We start from the raw sequence: 22,753 nt of genomic DNA on the forward strand, positions 1-22,753 counted from the left end.
AGAGCCTATATTGCTTACAGTAAAGGAATCTTGTGATAAAGGTGGTAAGTGGGGTGAGAGCAGGAGAGACTTAAACCATATACTATCTAGCTTATAGAAAATAGGCCCAAAAGAGTTTTCTGAGAAATGCTAAGGCAACAGGAAGTAATAGAAAGGGCTCATTCAAGGAATACCTTAAATAACTTGTCACCGACTTTGGAAGTTAGGCATATTCTAGTTTCGCTCAGGAACCTTCTACTTCTAGGGGAGGAGGTGGTTAGCCCCGTGATGGGTATTAAGGAGGGCACATATTGCAAGGAGCACTGGGTGTTATTCGCAAACAGTGAATCATGGAACACTACGTCAAAAACTAATAAAGTACTATATGGTGACTAACGTAACGTAATAATGAAAAGAAAAGAAAAGAAGCCTTCTACAGGGGACACCTGGATGGCTCAGTTGGTTAAGCATCTGCCTTCAGCCCAGGTCATGATCCCAGGGTCCTGGGATCAAGTCCCCCATGGGGCTCCTTGCTCAGTGGGGAACCTGCTGCTCCCCCTGCTTGTGCTCTCTCTCTCTCTCCCTGACAAATAAATACAATCTTAAAAAAAAGAAAGCCTTCTACTGTGACATTCACCAATTCAGCCAAATAAATTTCCATCTCTATTTTTTGCTTATGCCTCTAAGATAAAAACTTCTGCAAAAAGTACTTCCTCTTGTCCCTAAAATCCTCACTAATGCTTCAAACTCTCCCCCTTCTCTCATAAATTTTGGGGATCTGCTGTGCAAATTTCTACACCAGTCAGAAATTTCCAGATTCCCTTGAGATACTCAGCTCGGCTTACTGAGTTTGCTCTATGTAAGGCATCCTACCAGATGCTACTGGAGATGATTTACTCCCAATGGATCAATTTTGCAAGGATTCAGGTGACTCATATTTTCATGTTTCTCCTCTAATTTCCCCTGTTCTTTCTTAGCTAAAGAAAAAGCCATCAGATGTGAACCCCCAATTCTACAACCAAATTGTATTTGTGGTAGCAACCTCTCTCTCCTCCAGTTACTTGGGAAGAGTGTCCCTCCCCCACCGAAGGCCAATTCCTCCACCTGCACAGCTGTCTTTCCTCTGCTACATCTTCACTCTCCTTTTTCAGACTCTTTCCCCATTAGCAGGCAGATTTGCTCTAGTATCAATAACAGTAACTTTTTCAGCTACTGTCAATTTCTCTGCTCCATTTTACACTAAACTTCTGGAAAGAGTTCTCTATACAGCCTGTCTCCAATTCCTTATCCACACCGTGCACCCAGTCAGCCAAGGTCTGCCTTTCTGCTCCAACACAAAGGAAAGTGTTCTTGTCTAGGTCAATATCTACCTTGATGTTGCCAAATCTTCTGGCCGCTTCTTTGCTCTTATTGCACCAAACTTCTCAGCAGCACTCATCTCTGTTGTCCTGCTTCTTGGAATATTCTCCTTGTTTGGCTGCTGAGGCACCACTCACCCTCCCACCTCACAATTCCCTCCTTTTTGTTCTCTTTCCTTACTTCTCCAAATCTGTTGACCCTCAAATTATTAGGGTTACTGAGGACTTGGTTCTCCATTCTCCTTTGTCTACTCTCGAGCTCTAGGTGATCTCAGTGCCAGGGAATTGAAACATTTGATGCTGATGACCATGTTTCTTTCTCTAGTCCAGACATCTGCTCTGAGCTCCAAACTCACAAATCTGTTAAACACCACCCCTTGCACCTTTCCCTTTGCCTTTCTGGTGCTGCTGCTGGTGGTAGTGGAAGGAGGGCCTGACTAGTCACTGACAGACTTTTAGTTAATTGCCCTGGTCTTGGGCTTCCATCCTGCCTGGCTCCCCGGCTGAGCATCTGCTCAACCAGTCACACTCCTCCAAGACTCAGTCCCCTTTCTGCCTCTTCCTGCTTGTGGCGACTCCACTTCCCTTCATTAGATACCATTCTGCCAATAACTTTCTGGAATCTGTTGAACTTTCTCATCTGCTGATGGTTTCCTCTGAGTTCTCTTCATGGTTGTAGATTTATATAAAAAATTCCTTTACTGTAATATAAGTGGGATATCCAGAGGCAGAAGACAAATATGAGTGTGCTTGGTTCCCATCTTGAGTCAAGACAGTGACTGGGCTTTTGTGAATAGGATCTTTTTCTTTTCTTTTCTTTTTAAGATTTTGTTTAATTGACAGAGAGAGACACAGCGAGAGGGGGAGCGGGAGAGGGAGAAGCAGGCCTCCCGCGGAGCAGAGAGCCTGATGCAGGGCTCGATCCCAGGACCCTGGGATCATGACCTGAGCTGAAGGCAGATGCTTGACGACTGAGCCACCCAGGCGCCCCTAGGATCTTTTTCTTCCTTGTAATGCTTATTTAGGTGATTCTCTTGGATGATCCAGGTATACAATGATAGAACGCACTCCGTAATTTAAGTAATGGCTCAGGAGAGACCATTGCCTTCTTGACCTTAATGGAAATTTTTTAAAAAACCATTCTGTCCCTTTTAATATGATCTTCATTGTTGGGCCAGTCAGATTTATTATTCTTTTGGAGGTGATGGGATTATTTTTTGGATGCTTGTAGGCATCTTTCCTTATTCTTGAAATTCAGGGATCTCTGCAGGATATCTCAGCATGGATTTTTCTTTCTGGGTATTTTGGGCAGGATAGAAAAGGAAGTTTATGAACCTGTGCTTATGACACCTTCTTTTCCAGAATCTCTCTCTTCTTTAAGTACCACTCTGGGACCTGTTTTTCATGTTGAGTGTGAGCAGCCTAGGGTACTTGGGTTTAGTTGGATCTTACCCTTTCTCTTGACATCTTCCGAAACACCTTCAGTTTTTAACAACACTTTAAACACTCTGAGTCTTTTACCATCTCTGAGATCCTGCAATTGTACCAGGCAATAGGTAAGAACAGTGACCTAGAGTCTCTGGCCTTCAGTCTCCCTCGAAACCCCTGCTGGATTCATGATCACTTCCTACTCTCTGGGTCCCCACTATGGGCACTCAGCTGCAGCACGGCCTCTATCCCTTCTTTGCTTATGTTGAGTCTAACTCCACGCTTTGTGAGGCTGGCTGTCCCGTGAACACAACAGACATCTTAATGTCTTAATGGAGCCAAGCGTGCTTGCGCTTCAGTAATGTTTTACAAAATGAATCCTGCAGAACTCTATGTCCACAAGATCATAGTAAATGTTTTTGAAAAAGAAAGAATCCCAAGGTCAAATATATTCACAATATAAGAAAATACTACACATTAGGTCTTCCTCTGGGAGAGCCATAGACTGTGGGGGGGGGGGGGGGAGGGCGGTGTGGGTGAGAACTGTTTTACTTTAATTGGCCATGTAGTTCTTTCCTTTTCTCAATTTTTTAAAAAAGATTTTATTTATTTATTTGACAGAGAGAGACACAGCGAGAGAGGGAACACAAGCAGGGGGAGTGGGAGAGGGAGAAGCAGGCTTCCCGCTGAGCAGGGAGCCCGATGTGGGGCTCGATTCCAGGACCCTGGGATCATTACCTGAGCCAAAGGCAGACGCGTAACGACTGAGCCACCCAGGCGCCCTTAAATTTTTAATTTTTTTTGGAGAGGGAGAGTGCAAGGTGGGGAGGGGCAGAGGGAGAAGAATCTTAATCAGGTTCCACACCAAACACGGAGCCCAACATGGGGCTTGATCTCACAACCTGAGCCAAAAATATCAAGTCAGAGGCTTAACTGACTGAGCCACCCGGGCTCCCCTCTTTCCCTTATTTAAAAAAGAATCTTTGGAGCCAGTGTTCCAGAGAAATCATGTGTGACACGTAGTTTAGTGACAATCTCATTTTCTGTCATCCCTCAGAATTTCAGGTCTTTTTTTCTAAAGATTTATTTATTTATTTAAGAGAGACCGAGTGAGAGGGAGAAGCAGACTCCCGAGCAGAGAGCCTCATGTGGGGTTCAATCCCAGAACCCCAAGATCATGACCTGAGTGAAAGGCAGATGCCTAACTGACTGAGCCACCCAGGGGCCCCAGAATTTCAGGTCTTTTCACGAAACATGGACCCTCTAGAAGTCAGGATATCTTTGAACAGAATGTAGTTCTGTCTCTGAAGTACAGATATTCTGTGCTCACGTAGCCTTCATCTCATGTAACAAACGGGGTAGTTTCCTGGACTTCTACTTGTACTACTTGTATTATGTTTACTTTTTTTAACATTTGCTTAAAAATTCTCCATGCTACACGACAAAGCCGTCTGGTTTTGTTACTTTTTTTCCAAAGATTTTACTTTTAAGTAACCTCTACACCCAACATGGGGCCCGAACTCACAGCCCTGAGGATCAGGAGTTGCACGCTCTACCAACTGAGCCAGCCAGGCTTCCCTTGGCTTTGTTATTTTGTCTCTACTCAGATTTAGTCACCTCTTGGTCACTCAGAATCTCATTCACTGTCTTGGCTTCCAAAAGTGTCTGTTCTGCAGCTCCCAAACCCATCTCGTATCTATATTCTAGCCCCATAGATCTTAGCACCCCTGCTTTTATGTTTCTTCAACTCAGATGAGTCAAACTTTGCTGAAATTATCTGCTTTTCCTTAGGGGGAACGATGCACAACCACTGTGTAAGCGGCCATGAGACCTCAGCATTCACATAGACAGACTGGGATTCAGAGAACTCGTTTTATTGCTATTAGTTTCCAAATAAATTAATCAAAACCAAATCCAACATCGTATCAGGCCTGCAACAAAATTCACTGGGTTTAAACCCCCCAGTTTAGGGTCACACTGTGAAAGAGTCAAGTGGATGTTTAAGAGCCATCCCATCTCCTCAGCTTTGAGAACAGTACTGGAGGGACTGACTGTCTTAGTTCAAGCTGGGATTTCGGAGCTAGCTTAGCATTTGCGGGGAAATTACCACTTAAGACGGCAGGAAGAACAGGTATCTCTTTTATCAGTAGATAGGAAATATAACAGGTGATGAGCTAAACGAGAAAATCCTGTGTGGTTTCTCATACGCCTAACTCGCGGTACATTCTTGCTCAAAAGGGGGCCCCCTGTTCCTAAAATCTGTCTCCCAGTGGGTTTGGCTGTGGCCGCTGTGGATTCCCAGGCCACATGGACTCCGCTGAAGGCTCCGGATGCCCTCCACGGCCTCAACTCCAGTCGGCCTCGATCATTGCAAACAGCTGGCTGAGCCTCTTCTTAATGTCAGGCTCATCTGGGGCACTGTAAGATTTCGTGTGCACCCTGATGTGTTCCACCAGTTTAGACTTATAGATGAAGCCCTTACCACAGTCGCCGCAGGCAAATGGCCTCTCAGGCCTGTGTATGCGCTGGTGCCGAAGCATGTGTCCCTTTTCCCGAAAGTTCTTATCACACTCGGGACAGCGGAAAGGTCTCTCCCCTGTGTGCAGGCCTTGGTGGCTGAGCAGCTGAGCCTTCAAGCGGAAACTCTTGTCACACTTGGGACACTGGAAAGGCTTCTCCCCTGTGTGGGTCCTGATGTGCTCGATGAGTTTGGACTGCTTGGCAAAGCCCTTGCCACACTCGCAGGAGAAGGGCATCTCGCCGCCGTGCAGCAGCTGGTGGGCCTTCATGTCGGCCTTCACGCGGTAGCTCTTGCCGCACTCGGGGCACTGGAAGGGTCTCTCCCCCGTGTGCAGGCGCTGGTGACTCAGCAGCTGCCCCTTCAGGCGGAAACTCCTGTCGCAGGTGGGGCACTGGAAGGGCCTCTCCCCGCTGTGCACGCGGAAGTGCTCGGTGAGCTTGGACTGTCGGGTGAAGCCCTTGCCACACTCCCCACACGAGAAGGGCCTCTCCTTGCTGTGCGTGCGCTGGTGCGCCTTCAGGATGCCCTTCAGGCGGAAGCTCTTGTCACACTCGGGGCACTGGAAGGGCCTCTCCCCGCTGTGCACCCTCAGGTGCTCCCGGAGCTTGCACTGGTGGGCGAAGCCTCGGCCACACTCGCCGCAGGAGAAGGGCCTCTCCCCGCTGTGGCGGAGCCGATGTGCCCGCAGCATGCTCTTGAGGCGGAAGCTCAGCTCACACTCGGGGCACTGGAAGGGCTTCTCGTCGGTGTGCAGCCGCTGGTGCCTCAGCAGCTGTCCCCTCTGGCGGAAGCTCCTGCCACATTCGGCGCACCAGAAGGGCTTCTCGCCGCTGTGGACTCGGCTGTGCTCCGTGAGTTTACACCGCTTGGCGAAGGCCTTGCCGCACTTCCGGCAGGAGAACGGTCGCTCGCCACTGTGCACGCGCTGGTGCACCCTCAGCAGGCCGCTCAGGCGGAAGCTCTTGTCGCACTGCGGGCACCGGAAGGGCTTCTCTCCCGTGTGCACCCGGAGGTGGCTGGCGAGCTTGGACCTTGCGGTGAAGCGCTTACCACACTCCGTGCAGGAGAACGGCCTCTCCCCGGGGGGGCGGCGCGGGGGAGCCTCCGCGGTCCCCTGCCGGGGGCACAGCTCCTCACCGGCCGGCTCAGCCTTCCCGGGGAAGGCGGCATCGCCTCCTCTCCAGGAGCTTAGCCCCTCCCTGCCGGGCTGGCCCTGGCGAGCCCGCCTGCTGCTCGAGAGAAAGCTCCCGTCACATTTGGGGCACCGGGAAGGCCTCTCCCCCTTGCGCCGGAGGCGGTGGCCGAGAAGGGTGTGCTTGTGCGGGAAGCGCGTCTTACATTCAGGGCAGGGCAGCGGGCTCTTCCCTGCGTGGACAGCCACATGTCCGAGCAAACACTGCTTCCGGGGGAAGCTCCGCCCACAGTCGGGACACCGGAAGCGCCTGGGACCCTGACCGATGCTCCGCTGTTGCTGGGGGGCAGCCTGTTTGCTGAATTTCCTCCAGGACCTCCCTGGCTGGTCCTTCAGGTGGCTCCTCTCGTGCTTCTCTGAGTGCTCCTCCTTCCAAAAGCTTTCCCCGCAGACAGCGCAAGGGTGCTGCGTACCGTCCCCAGAGCAGGCCCCCTGCAAGCCAGGGAGCCCCGGCGCTCCGGGACTTGGGGTTCCCTCTCTCTGGAGGGGCTCCCCGGAGCTGTGGACTACTGGAAGTGGAGCCTGTGCGGCATGTCTGTGTGGGCTCAGGAGGGCCATGAAGGCACCATCTTCCCCTTCTCCTCCTGAGGGTTCAGAGGGGCACTGGCCTTCTCGGGGATCCAGCTGGAAATAGCGTTCAGCTTCTCCTGAATGCACAGCTTGTTGGCTTTCTGAAATGGAAAACAAAAATTCAGTCAGTATTCCTCTCTGTGGCATGACTAAAGGCTTATGTCACCAGGAGAGGGAGCGGTTAACGGTGACGTCTGGTGGCCTGGGAACCCAGCTCCCACGGAACTCCACAACCAGGGACATTTCAACTGTGGTTCTAATTTCATGGCTGAGAGTTTGGTAAGAAGTCTGCTGAAACTAAACTAAAAAAAACATATCTTATGGGCCCAGCACGCTCCCGCTGCGCCACTCTGCTTGTTTAAAAAAAACATACCTTAAAAGAGGAAAATATAGGGGCGCCTGGCTGGCTCAGTCAGTCGAAAGAGCATATGGCTCTTGATCTCCAGGTCATGAGTTCAAGCCTCATGTTGGGTGTAGAGATTACTTAAATAAATTAAACTTAAAAAAAAAAAAAGAAGAAAATATAGGTCTCAAACATATGGCCTAAGCTTTGGAATCAGCCTGTCTGGGTTCAAATCCCATCTCTCCACTGTGTAGCCTTTGTCAAGCTAATCCCTCTTGGCTCCGATTCCTTCTCCTGTAGACACAGGGAAGCAACAGGACGTATGATTGTCATGGTCATTAGGTGAGATCCTTCATGTACGGTGCTGAGCATGTGCCTGGCATACTGCATGCACCTGTAAGAACTCACCACCACCATGACCACAGGAGCATCACACTTGTACCATTTTGATGTGCAGACATTCCTGGAATCAACAAGTGATGACAGCACTGTCACTAACAGACCCTAACACCACAGTCATGACCCAGGGCCTGGCCTCTGATCCCCCCTCCTCACCCCTATGCCCACAAACCTTTTAAAAAGGTTTCTTGGAAGAATTGATAATGGATGGCAAAAAGTAAATAATTTGTGGAGCAAAACCCCTTTACTGTCCAGAAAGAAGCAACAAAAAACTCAACAGACTATTGACAAGATTTCTTGGAATGATGCTCCCATTGGCTTTCTCATTCCATACTTTAATGCTGACTTTTAAGAATCCAAAAATCTCAGGGGCACCTGAGTGGCTCACTCGGTTGAACATCCAACTCTTGATTTCGGCTCGGGTCATGAGATTGAGCCCCAAGTTGGGCTCCGCACTCAGCAGGGAATCTGCTTGAAATTCTCTCCCTCTGCCCCACCCCCTGCTCGTTCTCGCTCTCTAATAAATAAATACATGAATATTTAAAAAGAATCCAAAAATCTCAGACTGTCCCATCATAACAAGAAACAACAGAGGAGAGCTGAGTTTGAGGTATTCAAGTAGAGTCAACAGTCTCCAGATAGGAAGGAAGCAATTTTGGTCACTAGAATGTGGATAACCAGTCTCTGATTCCTGCCACTGTCCCCCTCGCCCTACCTACTACTAACAACAGCTCACATTCACTGAGCTCTTACTGTGTTCCAGGTATCACTTTAACACTTTACATATGTTAACCTATATAGGCCTATGATGTAGGTACTTTTATTGTCTTCATTTTATAGGTCAGGAAATTGAAATACTGAGAGGCTGAACAACTTGCTCAAGGTGCCCCAGAAAAGACAAGATCCAGACTCAGACTCTAGAACCCACACTCCTAACCACTGTACTTTACTGTGTTTCTCTAGAATACACCAGAGAGGGTGTATTCCAGAGGCTGGACAGCCTCAGCCCAGCCAAACAGGAAGACAAGATCAGAGAACTGGAACAAACTGAGCGTGATGTCTTAAGGCAGGGCTCTAATTTCTTAATACTTACCCCGAAACTGATGACCCTTGATAACTGGATCAAATTGCAAACCAGCAGAAGAGCAAATTATGTTTCCTGATTTCTGTGATTCTCCCCAGTTCTTGAAGAACTCTTTCCCCTGTTCAATCCAGGATATTAGTTCTGGTTTGGGAAGTCCATCACCTGTGCAAAGAAGTCAGACAAGGTAGTTTGGTTTCTTTGAGCACTACATTTAAAGCACACCAAGTTGCTTTTAAGTTTTCAAAATGTACTCCTGGGAAAACATATGAGACGAGATGTCAAAGAATAGATTATAGGTTTACGCAAGGAGGAGCAAAACTGCCCACATATCCTAGCAGTACTTCCTAATCTATTTGGACCTGTTAATTAAATCAGTTTACTGTTTAAATCCTGTCTTGGTCCCCATATATCGAGCAATATGTATTTTGTCGTGGATTTCAAACTCACTAGGAGCGTGCTTTGAGAATGGTGGGACAGCCCTGCGAACAACTGGAGACACCATGGGAAGAGGGGGGTATGCAAAAATAAGAACTGGAATGCCTAACCTGGGGAATTTCAAAGTAGGTAGCTCCAGCTAAAATATTCTCAGAAGTCTGCTGGTGACAGTGCTAATCACAGCCCAAAACATGGTTGAGTTCTGCTAGAATAAAAAGGGTTGCAAGCAATAAAATAAGGAAATGAAAATAGTTACAAGATTCTCTAATATATTACCCCATTCCCCTAATAAAATGTTTTATGTATTTTCAAGTAAAACTTTCTTTCAATACTATCTGTTTTACAGAACCTAAAGTATGCTTCATAGATTGCTAAAGGGAGATCAGTGTATGGTTCAGATCAGAGAAAGAGGGTAAGCCAGGTAATGCCTCAGGGATAAAATGTCAGAGTGGAGTAGTACATGAGGAGACTGATCACTCTGTTCCAGATCCCTCCTTGCCCTCTGAAATCTGACTTCAATCCCAAAAGAATTCTAAGGCTGCTCTCATGGGAAAAGGAATCACTATCTTTTATTTAAATTCATACACCTATTCTCAATCTTCATCTGTTGAAGTCCCAGCACCTTTTAAAATAAAAGTATTTTCCCAAAAATAAAACCAAGAAAACATTTTCAATTTACAGTAACACCAAAAAGAATTAACACACTTAGGAATAAGTTTAATAAAAGAAATACAAGACTTACACAATAAAAATTATAAAATATTGTTGAAAGAGATTTTAAAAGTCATAAATAAATGGAAAGATCTCTCATGTTCATGAATAGGAAGTCTTAAAATTGTTAAGATGACAATATTCCCAAGGGGTGAGGGGTGGGGGGATGGAGTAACTGGATGATGGACATTAAGGACGGCACGTGATGTAGTGATCACTGGGTATTATATAAGACTCATGAATCACTGACCTCTACCTCTGAAACCAATAATACATTATGTTTATGTGTTAATTAATTGACTTTAAATTTTAAAAAATGAGTAAAAAGATTTAAAAAAGAAAGAAACCCTTGCTTTTTTAAGATTTTATTTATTTATTTGGCAGAGAGATACAGAGAGAGAGCAAGTAGGTAGAGAGGCAGGCAGAGGGAGAGGGAGAAGCAGGCTCCCCGCCGAGCAGGGAGCCCAATGCGGGGCTCGATCCCAGGACCCTGGGACCATGACCTGAGCCGAAGCCTGCTTTTCTGATATAAGCATTTAAACCTATATATTTCCCTCTAAGTGCTGCTTTGGTGCATCTCACAAATTTTGCTGCTTTATATTTTCATTTCATCCAACTTTAAATATTTTCTAATTTCTCTTGTGATTTCTTCTTTGGTTTATAATTCATTTAGAATCACCTCATTTCAAAACAAATGAGTAAACAAACACAAAGCAAAATCAGACGTATAAATAGAAAGAACAAACTGATGGCTGCAAGAGTGATGGGGTAAGGAGATGGGCAAAATGAGTGACAGGGAGTGGGAGATACAGGCCTCAATTATGGCATGAATGAGTCACAGGAATGAAAGGCACAGCACAGGGAATATAGTCAATGATACTGTAATAGCGTTCTATGGTGACAGATGGTAGCTACACTTGTGGTGAGCAGAGCATAAAGTGTGGACTTATTGAATCACTATGTTGTACACCTGAAACTAATGTAATATTGTGTGCCAACTATAATTTGAAAAAAAAATTTTTAAGACTATATTATATAGTTATAATGAAACAATGTGAATGTAAAAAATAAAAATAAAATAAATTAAAAAAAAGATGACAATAGTCCCCAAATCCAAACTGGTTTTTTTGTTTGTTTGTTTTTGCAGAAATTGACAAACTGATCCTAAAAGTAATGGTAATCAAAACAGCGTGGTATTGGCATGAAGATAAACATATAGATCAATGAAACAGAATTGAGAATCCAGAAATAAACTTCTACTTTTATGGTCAATTGATTTTCCAAAAGGGTGCCAAGAGAATTCAATGGGGGAAAGAATACTCTTTTCAACAAATGGTGTTGGGACAACTGGATATACATACGCAAAAGAAGCTGCTGGATCCCTACCCCACACCACATAAAAAACTTAACTCAAAATGGATCAAAGACCTAAATGTAAGCACTGAGAGACACCTGGGTCACTCAGTTGGTTAAGCATCTGCCTTCAGCTCAGGTCATGATCCCAGGGTCCTGCGATTTGAGTCCCATATCTGGCTCCTTGCTCAGTGGGGAGCCTATTTCTCCCTCTGCCTGCTACTCCCCCTGGTTGTGTTCACACACTCCCTCTCTCTCTCTCTCTGACAAATAAATAAAATCTTTAAAAAAATAAAAAAATAAATGTAAGCATTAAAACTATAAACCTCTTAGAAGAAAACAAAGGAGTGAATCTTTGTGACTTTGGATTAGGCAATGGTTTCTTAAATATGACACCAAAAGCTCAAGCAACACAAGAAAAAAGAAATTGGACTTCATAAAAATTAAGAACTTTTGTGCCCCCAAGGATGCCATCAAGAAAGTGAGTAAACAACCCACAGAATGGGAGAGAATATCTGTGAGTCATGTATCTGATAAGGGTCCAGTATCCAGAACAAACAGAGAAGGCTTAAAACTCAACAATAAAAAGACAAATATACCAATTTAAAAATGGAAAATATTTGAATAGACATTTCTCCTAAGAAGACATACAAATGAAAAGATGCTCACCATGATTAGCTGTTAAGGAAATCAAAACTACAATGATAGACCATTTCGCATCCATTTGATCCTGATGTTTGGAACGTTCTTTTTGGGTGGAACAGGATTAACGATATACAATTATATTCCTTTCTCTACAGATTGAATTACTTTAATTGGTCCTTCAGTAACAATAAAAATATGTAACGTCTTGGATTACGTGTTTTAGAAACAACATTGTATACATAAAGCCTGGAAAACATATATATGGTAATGGGATAGAATATAAAGCATTAGAAACCTTGCAATATAAAGGAAGTGGTATGGCTGTCAGGAGCTAGCCAGAGAGATGGCAGGAAGTACAGGAGAATAATTGCCTTATCTTCATACACTGAAGGAATCAAGACATACAAAGCTGACGGACCTTGATCTAGAAATTTAATTTATAAAGGTAGCCAATAGATGTATGAAAAAAACCCCAAGATTTGGGGAAAACGGAAAAAGGGAGATAGAAGAAAGATAGTTTAAGTGAGTTAATGTCTCATTTTTCATAGTAATGAGTTAATGCTGCCCACACTTGATAAATCAAGTAACAGAGATGGAAGCATGATAGTTAGATTGGAGGAAAGTACAGTAAGAACTAAAACAGTAAAAGTTAACAGTGGTTGCCCTGGGGAATTATCTGAGTGCAGGAGTGAGAATGAAGCAGAAATTTTATCATTCATTTGATAAATAAAAAATATATATGTATAAAGACCAAGGAAGCACAAAGACTAAAAAGAACACCCATTACCATAACCATGAAGGGACTGCTGCTGTTAACCATCTCAGTGTACAGCCTTACAAAAGCTCACTGCAGGGAAATATTTTAGCTTTTCTGAGTCACACAGACCCCACGGTAAAAACTGACAGGTAGGGACATCCTAGGGTAAAGAAATACAGGTACATTATGGACACGAGCTAGGAGTGCTCCCATATGGAAATCACGGCAATCTGTGAGTGTGTAGCGACTGAAAGAGAATTTAGTCACCCCTGACCACCACACATCAAAGTCTTAAATATTCTCTTTACTCAATGTCTACCCTTGAGTAAGGATTAGCAAGGCTTACAGAAGTATTAACAAATAGGACTCTGGGGTAAAAAATACCATTCTGAGTTAATTTCTGAGAAATCTGACCTAACAAACAGGAGCATCAAGGGACTGGGACCTTCTTCCAGACCCAGTTCCATGACTTACCCACAAAATTGAGCACTTCTTACCTAGAGAAACCAGAATCTCGTAATTGGTTCTCATTACATGCTTGTAAAGCTCCTTCTGCCATGCCTCTAGATTCTGCCATTCTTGCTCAGAGAAATAAATGGCCACATCCTCAAAAGTCAGAGGTAACTGAAATTACAGACATAATACATACACAGCCATTAGTGCTTCAAAAGGACTTCAGCTCCTTCTCAACAATTTATTTTTGTTTTGTTTTTTAAGTAAACTCTATCCCCAAGGCGGAGCTCGAACTCACAACCCTGAGATCCAGAGTCACTCGCTCTACCCACTGGGCCAGCCAGGTGCCCCACCTTGTCACCAATTAAAAAAATTTTTGTAGTGGACATTGTTTTTGTCTATTCAGCAGCTTCCTCCTTAGGAACTGCTCCTTCCCCCACTCCAGTCTTGTGGTTCTGCTCTTACCCACTACACCATCCAAGGTTCTTTATGCTTGTTTGAACTATACATGCATATGGATAGTAAATAATTTTTTTTTCTTTTAAAACAATAGTGGGAATAAATCACTGGGTAATTTCATTCACTTAATCTATTACAGATCTTTCCAGGTCAACATGTAGAGGCAAAACCAGGTTTTTATAAATTGCAGTGTCTTTCATGCCAAGGGTAAATATACCCCACTGATAGGACATACATTGTTTACATACATTGTTTCCATTTCCTTTATAAATTACAAACAGTGCTCTGATATGCTTCCTGATATATTTAGTGCTTTTACCTCTGTAAGATAAAGGCCTAAAAAGAACTACTAAATCAGAAGGTATAAACATGTTCAGTTTAATAAATACCATTAGATTGCCTTCCAAAAAGAATACGGCATTTTTGCCTATGCTAGTAAGATGAGACTTATTTCTGTACACTTTGCGAGCACAGGTTGTTCTTAAATCTTTTTTTTTTCTTTTGCCAATGTAATGGGTAAAAAATTGTATTTCATTGTTTTAATTTGCATTAATTTGTGAAGCTTAGCATCCTTTTCATCATTTTCTGGGAAGGGGGGCGTTCCACATATCCTTGAGCAGGTCTGTTCACATCCTTTGCTGAACATTCCAGTGGGCTCCTATAATTTGAATGGACTTCCTTATATTAGGGTTAATAATCCTTTGATTGACTAGCAAACACTTTTTTAAAAAGATTTTATTTCAGAGAGAGAGAATGAGCGCAAGCATGAGCGGGGGAGAGGCAGAGGGAGAAGCAGGCTTCCCGCTGAGCAGAGCACCTGATGTGGGGATGTGGGCCTCGATCCCAGGACCCTGGGATCATGACCTGAGCCAAAGGCAGACCCTTAAGTGACTGAGCCACCCAGGAGCCCTAGCAAACGTTTTTCTCCCAGTCATTTGTATTTTGACTTTATCTTCTGACAAATACCCTTTTATTTAGTTTTAATCTGTAAGTCTTTTCCATTGTTTCCAGCTTTCTAAGTGGTCCCGACATCAAAAAGTTGTACAAATACTCTGCTTTTTTGCATTTAGATTTGCACTTAATTCTGTAGATAAGATTGGCATCTATTAAATACGTATGGATAGCCAATCACACACTATTAAATATACCATTCTTTCTTCTTAGATTGAAATGCCAACCTTTGCATGTATTAGATTTTCATAAATATGTGTATCTGTTAATTCCTGTTATACTTTCCCTATGTAACTTTCTACAATACCTATGCAATATTCCAATATTGCGAGGGCCAGTCTTACCCCCTCCTCCCGTTCTTTTCCAAGTTACTCCTGTGAATTCCTGGATATTTATTCTTCCTTATATTTTGTCCAACAACAAAAAAAGCACATTGGAATTCAGTTTGAATTGGATTAAACGTATACACATATTTAGGAAAGATTTTGATCTCATTTAGGAACACGTTTTATCACTCCATTTGGTCTTGCTTGCTACCCTAAACGAACTTATTTTCTTCTTAAATGTTCTGAATCTTTTTTATTAACTTTGTTTCTGGTATTTACAACTGTAAATGGGATCACCCCTGCCATTTCAAATTACTACTAGTTAAAAAAAAGTCATTGAGTTTTGTAAACTTATTTTGTGTCCAATTACTGTACCATATTTATCAATCTTATTTTTTGGTGGGATACAATTTTCAAATAAAGATAATTACTCCATCTTCCACACTTTTTTTTTTTTAAGATTTATTCATTTGAGAGAAAGAGAGAGAGCTTGAGTTGGGGGGGGCAGAGGGAGAGGGATAAACAGAGGATCCTGCTGGATCCCATGACCTCAGGATGAGGGGAGGCAGACCCTTAACCGACTGAGCCACCCAGGCGCCCCTCACACTGCTTTTTTCGTATATTATTATACTTTACAGAAGAACGTCTTTTGTGGCTTCAGGGTTTAGTATCTTGATTTGGAAGACTTCCTAAGATTATAAAATATTCTCCTAAATTCTTCATAACATTTATTAGAATTAGACCTTTTTCGTCTGGAACTTATCTCTGCGTATCAAGAAGGAATATGTTCTTTTTGTAAGTGGATATTCCCTTGTCACAAAATTTATTAAACAGTCTATTCTTTTATCATTGATTTGGGATTGTTTTTTATTAACTAGGTTTCCATTTATACTTGGGTATATTTTTGTTCCACTGGTGAATGTGTCTATTTTTGCTACAATACTACACTGCTTAATTCTTACAGTTTTATCAGATATTTTGCTATTTAAGAGGACATGGTCATCCACCACCACCTCCATCAATTTCCACAGGAAATTATCTTGACTTTTCTTGTCTGTTTTCTTTTCTACATACATAGGAAAGATACTTTGTCAGATTTATACAAATTCTATTGGGATTCTGATAGGAATGCGCTTAACATATTAATTTTGAGAGAACTGGATCTCTAAAACCCGGGATCTTTCCATCCAAAAACATCTATCTAGACATTTTTATGTGCTTTAGCTAAATTTAGCTTTCTTCATATAGACCTTATATAATCCTTGCTAGATTCATTCCTAGAGACTGTAGAGTTTTTGTTGCTACCATGTTTGAGGGGTTTGTCCCACTAAATTTTCTAATTATGAAAGCTTGGGAAGCTAATTTTTCTGTTTATTTTGGAAACGAATTCCCTTGTTGGCTATCACTTTCAGTTGGCTGCCTTGGAGTGTCTACATAGAGAAGGAGATCTGCAAATTAACATTTCTTTTAATGATTTAAGCCTATCATTTTTTTAAGCAAAAGATAAACTATTTTAAACTAGTAGGTTTTCACGGAACTCTATAAATTACACATCTGTAGATCTCCTGCATATGAGGCTAAGCCTATCATTTCTTATTTTTATCTTATTGTACCGGCTGAAATGATGTTGAGTAATGGTGATAGCACGCAACTGTCTTATTCTTTAAAGGAAATGTTTCTAATGGTTTACAAGTAGTATTTGTTGGTTTCCTTTAACTTGCTAACCAAGGTGCCTTCTGTTCCTAGAATACTAAGAATTTATCAAGATTTGGTTTTGAATTTCACTGCTTTTTAAAACAATGCATTAGAAAAAATAACACGTGCAAATATTTAAAACTTTATTGTGATGGCCTTGGATAAATTGTACGCTTTCTAAGGTGTGTAACTAGAAGCACGTAAATTATATATTTGTTAAAGTACTCTAATTTCATTAAGTATACATTCTTTTAGGGGCACCTGGGTGGCTCAGTCGGTTAAGCGTCTGCCTTCAGCTCAGGTCATGATCTCGAGGTCCTAGGATATAGTCCCGCGTGGGACTCCCTGCTCAGCCGGGAGCCTGCTTCTCCCTCTCCCTCTCTCCCTCCTGCCACTCATGCTTGCTCTCGCTCTCTCAAATAAATAAAATAATGTACACATTCTTTTATTGTCTTTTTTAATATACTTTATTTTTTTTAAAGATTTTATTTATTTGTGAGAGAGAGCACACAAGCAGGGAGAGTGGCAGGTGGAGGGAGAAGCAGGCTCCCCACTGAGCAAGGAGCCAGATGCAGGGCTTGATCCCAGGACCCTGGGATCATGACCTGAGCTGAAGGCAGACACTTAACCGACTGAGCCATCCAGGCATCCCATTACATACACTTTTTAAAGAGTCTTTTATCTTTTCAGATAATCTCTACACCCAGTATAGGGCTTGAACTCACAACCCTAACATCAAGAGTCACATACATGCACTACTAAGCCAGTCAGGCACCCCTATTGTTTTCTTTAAATGAATTTTAACTCCAAATGTTTTGCCATGTGTTTATTTCCTCTGGGTATTAAAGTACAGCTTCTGTCAACTTATTTTATTTTTTTTTAAAGATTCCATTTATTCATTTGAGAGAGAGAATGAGATAGAGAGCATGAGAGGGGGAGGGTCAGAGGGAGAAGCAGACTCCCCGCTAAGCGGGGAGCCCGATGCGGGACTCGATCCCAGAACTCTGGGATCATGACCTGAGCCGAAGGCAGTCGCCCAACCGAGCCACCCAGGCACCTGTCAACTTTTATTTTTATTCATCTTTATGAAACTTAAGATTTATGTTTTTATTTTAATTTTAAGGTGTTATTTGAGAGAGAGCGAGAGAGAGCACATGCAGGGAGGAGAGGGAGAAACAAGCTCCCCAAGAGCAGGGAGCCAGATGTGGGGTTCGATCCCAGGACCCTGAGATCATGACCTGAGCTGAAGGCAGATGCCCAACCGAGCCACCCAAGCGCCCCTAGACTTATGTTTTTAAATAATTCCTTTACATTTAAATCAGAAATTATTTTAATGACATAGTCGTTTCTATGTTTTTGCTACACTTGTTCTAAATGATTGATAATGTAGGGAATAATTTGTCACAAAATTCTACACTTGCTGGGGCGCCTGGGTGGCTCAGTCGTTATGCGTCTGCCTTCGGCTCAGGTCATGATCCCAGGATCCTGGGATCGAGCCCCGCATCGGGCTCCCTGCTCGGCGGGAAGCCTGCTTCTCCCTCTCCCACTCCCCCTGCTTGTGTTCCCTCTCTCGCTGTCAAAAAAATAAAAAAATAAATAAAATAAAAAAAAATTCTATACTTGCTTATAGGCAATTTTGTCTGTGAGAAACTCTAGGTCAGTTCTACCTTGGGGCAATTTTACCCACCCCCACACCCCCCGGACATTTGGCAATGTCTAGAGACATTTTTGTCATGACTGGGTGGGGACTGCTACTTGCATCTAGTGGGTCGAGGCCAAGGATGCTGATAAACATCCTACAATGCACAAGACAGCCCCTCACAACACAGTATTATCCAGTAGAGAATGTCAGTAGCAGCAAGGGTGAGGCTAGGTGAACAAAGAGATCCAAGTAGGAGTATAACACACACACACACCCCCCCTTCGAAAATCTACCAGCTACCTCAGGTTACCTTGTTTGATGAGCGCGACCTATCCACACCTGCTGTTACAACTTTCCACCTGACTTCACTTCACAATAACTCACAAGCACTACCCCTTCTTACACACACTTCCTTAAGTCAGTTTCAGGTAGTTTTTAAGGTAGCTTATTTTTTAATAATTTAACATGCATAAAACTGTGTTTTTATTGGGTTCTTTTCTTTTTAACATGTCGCTGACAGGAAGAAAAAATAAGATAAACAGAGAGGGAGGCAAACTGTAAGAGACTCTTAACTATAGCAGAGGGTTGCCGGAGGGGTAGTGGGTGGAGGGATGGGGTAACTGGCTGATGGGCATTAAGGAGGGCACTTGATGTAATAATGAGCACTGGGTGTTATATGGCAGTGATGAATCACTAAATTCTACTCCTGAAACTAATAATACAGTATATGTTAACTAAATTGAATTAAAACAAAAACATGTCAGTGACAAACTTTTAGAGTGTTATGCGCTAACACCCTTTCTCCCATAAGCTGTGGTTTTTATTGCATGATTTTGCATTGCACTGTGATTTTTAGAAATGCATGTGATGTATTATAGCAGAAATGAATGCATGTTTTTGCTTAAAATATACCTGTTCTCTTTTTCTGATTAAATTCCTTACTTTTAAAATGTTTTCAAGAAATGCTCAAAAAGCCTTCATTGGTTATTACTTTAATTTTCAGAAGTTTAAGATTCAGAGAATTAGAGAACATTGTAACAAGTATCCTAGTATTTACTACTGACTTAACAAATTTAACATCTTTCTTCAGATTTCCTTTTAATGAAATAGAATATGACAGATGAAACTCAAGTCCTCTAGTCCCTCTTTAATATTGTTCTTTTTTTTAAAGATTTTATTTATTTATTTATTTGAGAGAGAGAATGAGAGAGAGAGAGAGAGCACATGAGAGGAGGGAGGGTCAGAGGGAGAAGCAGAGTCCCTGCTCAGCAGGGAGCCCGATGCGGGACTTGATCCCGGAACTCCAGGATCATGACCTGAGCCCAAAGCAGTCGCTTAACCAACTGAGCCACCCAGGCTTCTTATACTCAGTCCTATTTTCTCTTCCAAGAAGTAAACATTATGGTGCACGTAGTAACTTTTCAGTTTGTGCTTTTAATTCTTACACAGACATAAGTAACTATAAATATTGCTTTGTCTTTTATGCACAAACCCTTTATTATACTGTAGCTTGTATTTTTCATTCATCATCTGTCCATATTGATACATACGGAACTGATTTACTTTTGTGTCATGTTCCACTGTCTGAATGTCATAATTTTTAATCCATTCTTTTATCCATTGACCATTTGTCTACAGTTCTCTGAACTGCCTGTTCAGATCCTTTGCCCATATTTTTACTGGGTCATCTATCATTTCATTTCTAGGACTTCTTTAATTTTTCTAAAAAATTTTATTTATATATTTGAGGGGGGGTGAAGGAGAGGGAGAGAAAGTTTTTTTTTTTTTTAAGATTTTATTTATTTGACAGAGAGAGACACAGCGAGAGAGGGAACACAGGCAGGGGGAGTGGGAGAGGGAGAAGCAGGCTCCCCGCCGAGCAGGGAGCCCGATGCAGGGCTCGATCCCTCGTGACCTGTGCGGAACGCAGACGCTTAATGACTGAGCTACCCAGGCGCCCCTTTTATGTAATTTGTGTAGTAATTGTTGAGAATATTAGGTTACAAATACTTTCTCCTTGTGTACATCTTATCTTTTATTTATACTTATATTGTACATAAATTTTCAGTTTCGATGCAAACATATCTTAGGTCGTTTTGCTTTCTGTGTTTTAAAATTTTTTTCTATATCTAGGTTACAAAGATATTCTAAACTTTTTTCCAAAAGGCTTGTTTTACTTTCCGTGTTTAGATTTTAAATTTATATGGAACGTAATGTAACTTTTTTGTTATACAGTGGTGATCTACCTTAATGTTATTTTCCAACTGGAAAAGGAATTGTCCCAATACTGCTTTTGAAGCTCTATTACTTTCCTAAAGATGCTGTAACAAAGTACCCCAACTGGGTGGTTTAAAACAATAAAAATTTATTCTCTTATAGTTCTAGTGGCTAGAAGTCGGATACCAGGTGTCAGCAAGATCATGCTATCTGTGAAGCCTCCAGGGGAGAATCCATTCCATGCCTTTCCCTTAGCTTCTGGTAGTGGCTGGCAATCCCTGGCATTTCTTGACTTAAAGCTGCATAACTCCAATCTCTGTCTCCACTGTAACAGTAACTGTGTGTCTGGATCTCTGTGTTTCCTCTTATAAAGATAACAGTCACATTGGATTAAGAACCTACCCTACCCCACTATAATCTCATCTTAACCAATTAAATCTACAACAACCTTACTTCATGTAAGGTCACAATATGAAGTTCCAGAAAGGGCATGAATTTTGGGGAGACACTATTCAACAGAGTACAGTCTGCATCTGGGTTCTCTTTCCGTTTTCACTGCTGTGTGTGTCTATCCCTGCACAAAATAGCACAGTAGTAATTCTATGGTCTTCTAATAAGTTTTATTATCTGCTAGGGCAATTCCCTTTTCGTTGTTCTTTTTTCAGAATCATATTTTTGGCCTTTATTTTTTTAAAGATTTTGTTTATTTGACAGAGAGAGACACAGCGACAGAGGGAGCACAAGCAGGGGGAGTGGGAGAGGGAGAAGCAGGCCTCCTGCCAAGCAGGAGCCCGATGACGGGCTAGATCCCAGGACCCCGGGATCATGACCGGAGCCGAAGGCAGACGCTTAAGGACTGAGCCACCCAGGCGCCCCTGGCCTTTATTTTTCCAAATGAAATTTAGAATCTGTTTGTCTAAATTCACAAAAATCTTACTGCCATTTTAATAAAACTGCAGTAAATGTATATGTTAAGTTGGAAAAAAAGTATCATTTTTACTGTATTTAGTCTTTCCATCTATAGGCCTGGTTATCTCCCATTTATTTATAATTTCCCCATAAAGGTGTTGCATATCTTTTGAATATTTAATCCTAGAAACTACATTTTCTTAGCGGAGACTGTTAACGCTATTCGGAAATTAATAACCTCATGAATTCGTTTAGTAATCAGGAAAAACCGTCAAAATCAAAGTTTATAAGATATAAAAAAAACAATGGCCATTCCCTCTAAACCCCGATTACAACAAAATATTAAATAATCAAATAACGTGTACTCTGTTTAGGGTTTTATATTCTATTCTGTTCCTTCCAACCTCCCTTCCTTCCTTACACTCAACACAAACTGTAACACGTTAGCGGCTGAATTATCTTGTTCAAGCTGCTGCCAGACAATCGCTTTAACCCTCAAAATCTTGTCTTTTTTAAAACAGTTGCTCTGAATTCAGTAACTGTGATGTAAACTGGCTGAGCTCTAACACGCACCGCCGGCACCAGACCCGTTTCTCTCCTTTCCCTTGCCTCCCACCCCCGCCCCGGCTGGGCCCGCTGCTGAGAAGGCCTGGTCCACGCTCGGTTTGTTCGCGAGGGCGGCCACGAACGAGCCCCAGAGGTGGCGGTCACCGGCTCCGTCCAGGGTCCAGACCGTACACTCGGAGCCTCGCGCGACCTCCAGGCTCCGTTCCGCCCGTCCTCTGCGGCCGCCCCGAGGACCCCGGATGGGTACCCGCCAAGCCGGAGCCTCGCCCCGAGCCCGGAATCCGGGCGTCCGCGCGGGGAGCCTTTCTTACCGGAGCCGGCTCGGCCATGGCCCTCCGCGTTCCCGTCCGGCCGCTGCCCGGGACCCGAGCGCCGGGTCGGCCCCGCGGAGCCTCCTCGGCGGGCGGCCTCCCGCCCCGCTCAGCCCCGCCCACCCCCGCCGGCCCAGCCCCCACGCGGTGTACGCTGGGACTCGAGCCTGCCCCCGCCCCACAGCGCCCCCTGCGGCCAGGAGGAGCTAGCGACGGCCGCGGCAGACGCCTTTGCAGGGCTGAGCCGCTGGCCGCAGCGCTGTCGGTGACGGGTCGTCTGGCTCTGCCGGAGTCTCCAAACGAGGAAGAGCGAGACCCAGACGCGCTGGAAGGCGCTGGAGCGAGGGACACGGAGAGGTGGACGTGCAGAGTGAGCTCCAAGTAGGGAGGAGACTCACTCTTCACTGGGCCCTGGACGGAAAGGGTGTGCGGGGACTGGTTCCTCCCC

At 43.4% G+C, this 22,753-nt stretch overlaps 1 protein-coding gene across 4 annotated transcripts; it reads right to left on the bottom strand.

Moving 5' to 3' along the window:
• Positions 1-4,628: 4,628 nt before the first annotated feature.
• On the bottom strand, positions 4,629-22,424 carry ZNF786 (zinc finger protein 786). Of its 4 annotated transcripts, none has more exons than XM_027575030.2 (4): positions 22,306-22,419; positions 13,273-13,399; positions 8,884-9,036; positions 4,629-7,149 (listed from the first exon to the last, which is right to left on the bottom strand). In XM_027575030.2, the coding sequence occupies exons 1-4, from the start codon at positions 22,321-22,323 to the stop codon at positions 5,111-5,113; spliced, it is 2,337 nt and encodes a 778-aa protein (XP_027430831.2). In that variant the 5' UTR covers positions 22,324-22,419; the 3' UTR covers positions 4,629-5,110. The 4 variants fall into 4 exon arrangements, with proteins under 4 accessions (XP_027430831.2, XP_027430833.2, XP_027430834.2 ...); XM_027575032.2 differs by lacking the exon at positions 22,306-22,419 and adding an exon at positions 9,420-9,511 and having other exon boundaries at positions 13,273-13,403; XM_027575033.2 differs by lacking the exon at positions 22,306-22,419 and adding an exon at positions 9,420-9,514 and having other exon boundaries at positions 13,273-13,383.
• Between the last annotated feature and the right edge of the window lie 329 nt (positions 22,425-22,753).

This window comes from Zalophus californianus, chromosome 12 (genome assembly GCF_009762305.2).
Source record: "Zalophus californianus isolate mZalCal1 chromosome 12, mZalCal1.pri.v2, whole genome shotgun sequence".
Taxonomy (NCBI): domain Eukaryota; kingdom Metazoa; phylum Chordata; class Mammalia; order Carnivora; family Otariidae; genus Zalophus; species Zalophus californianus.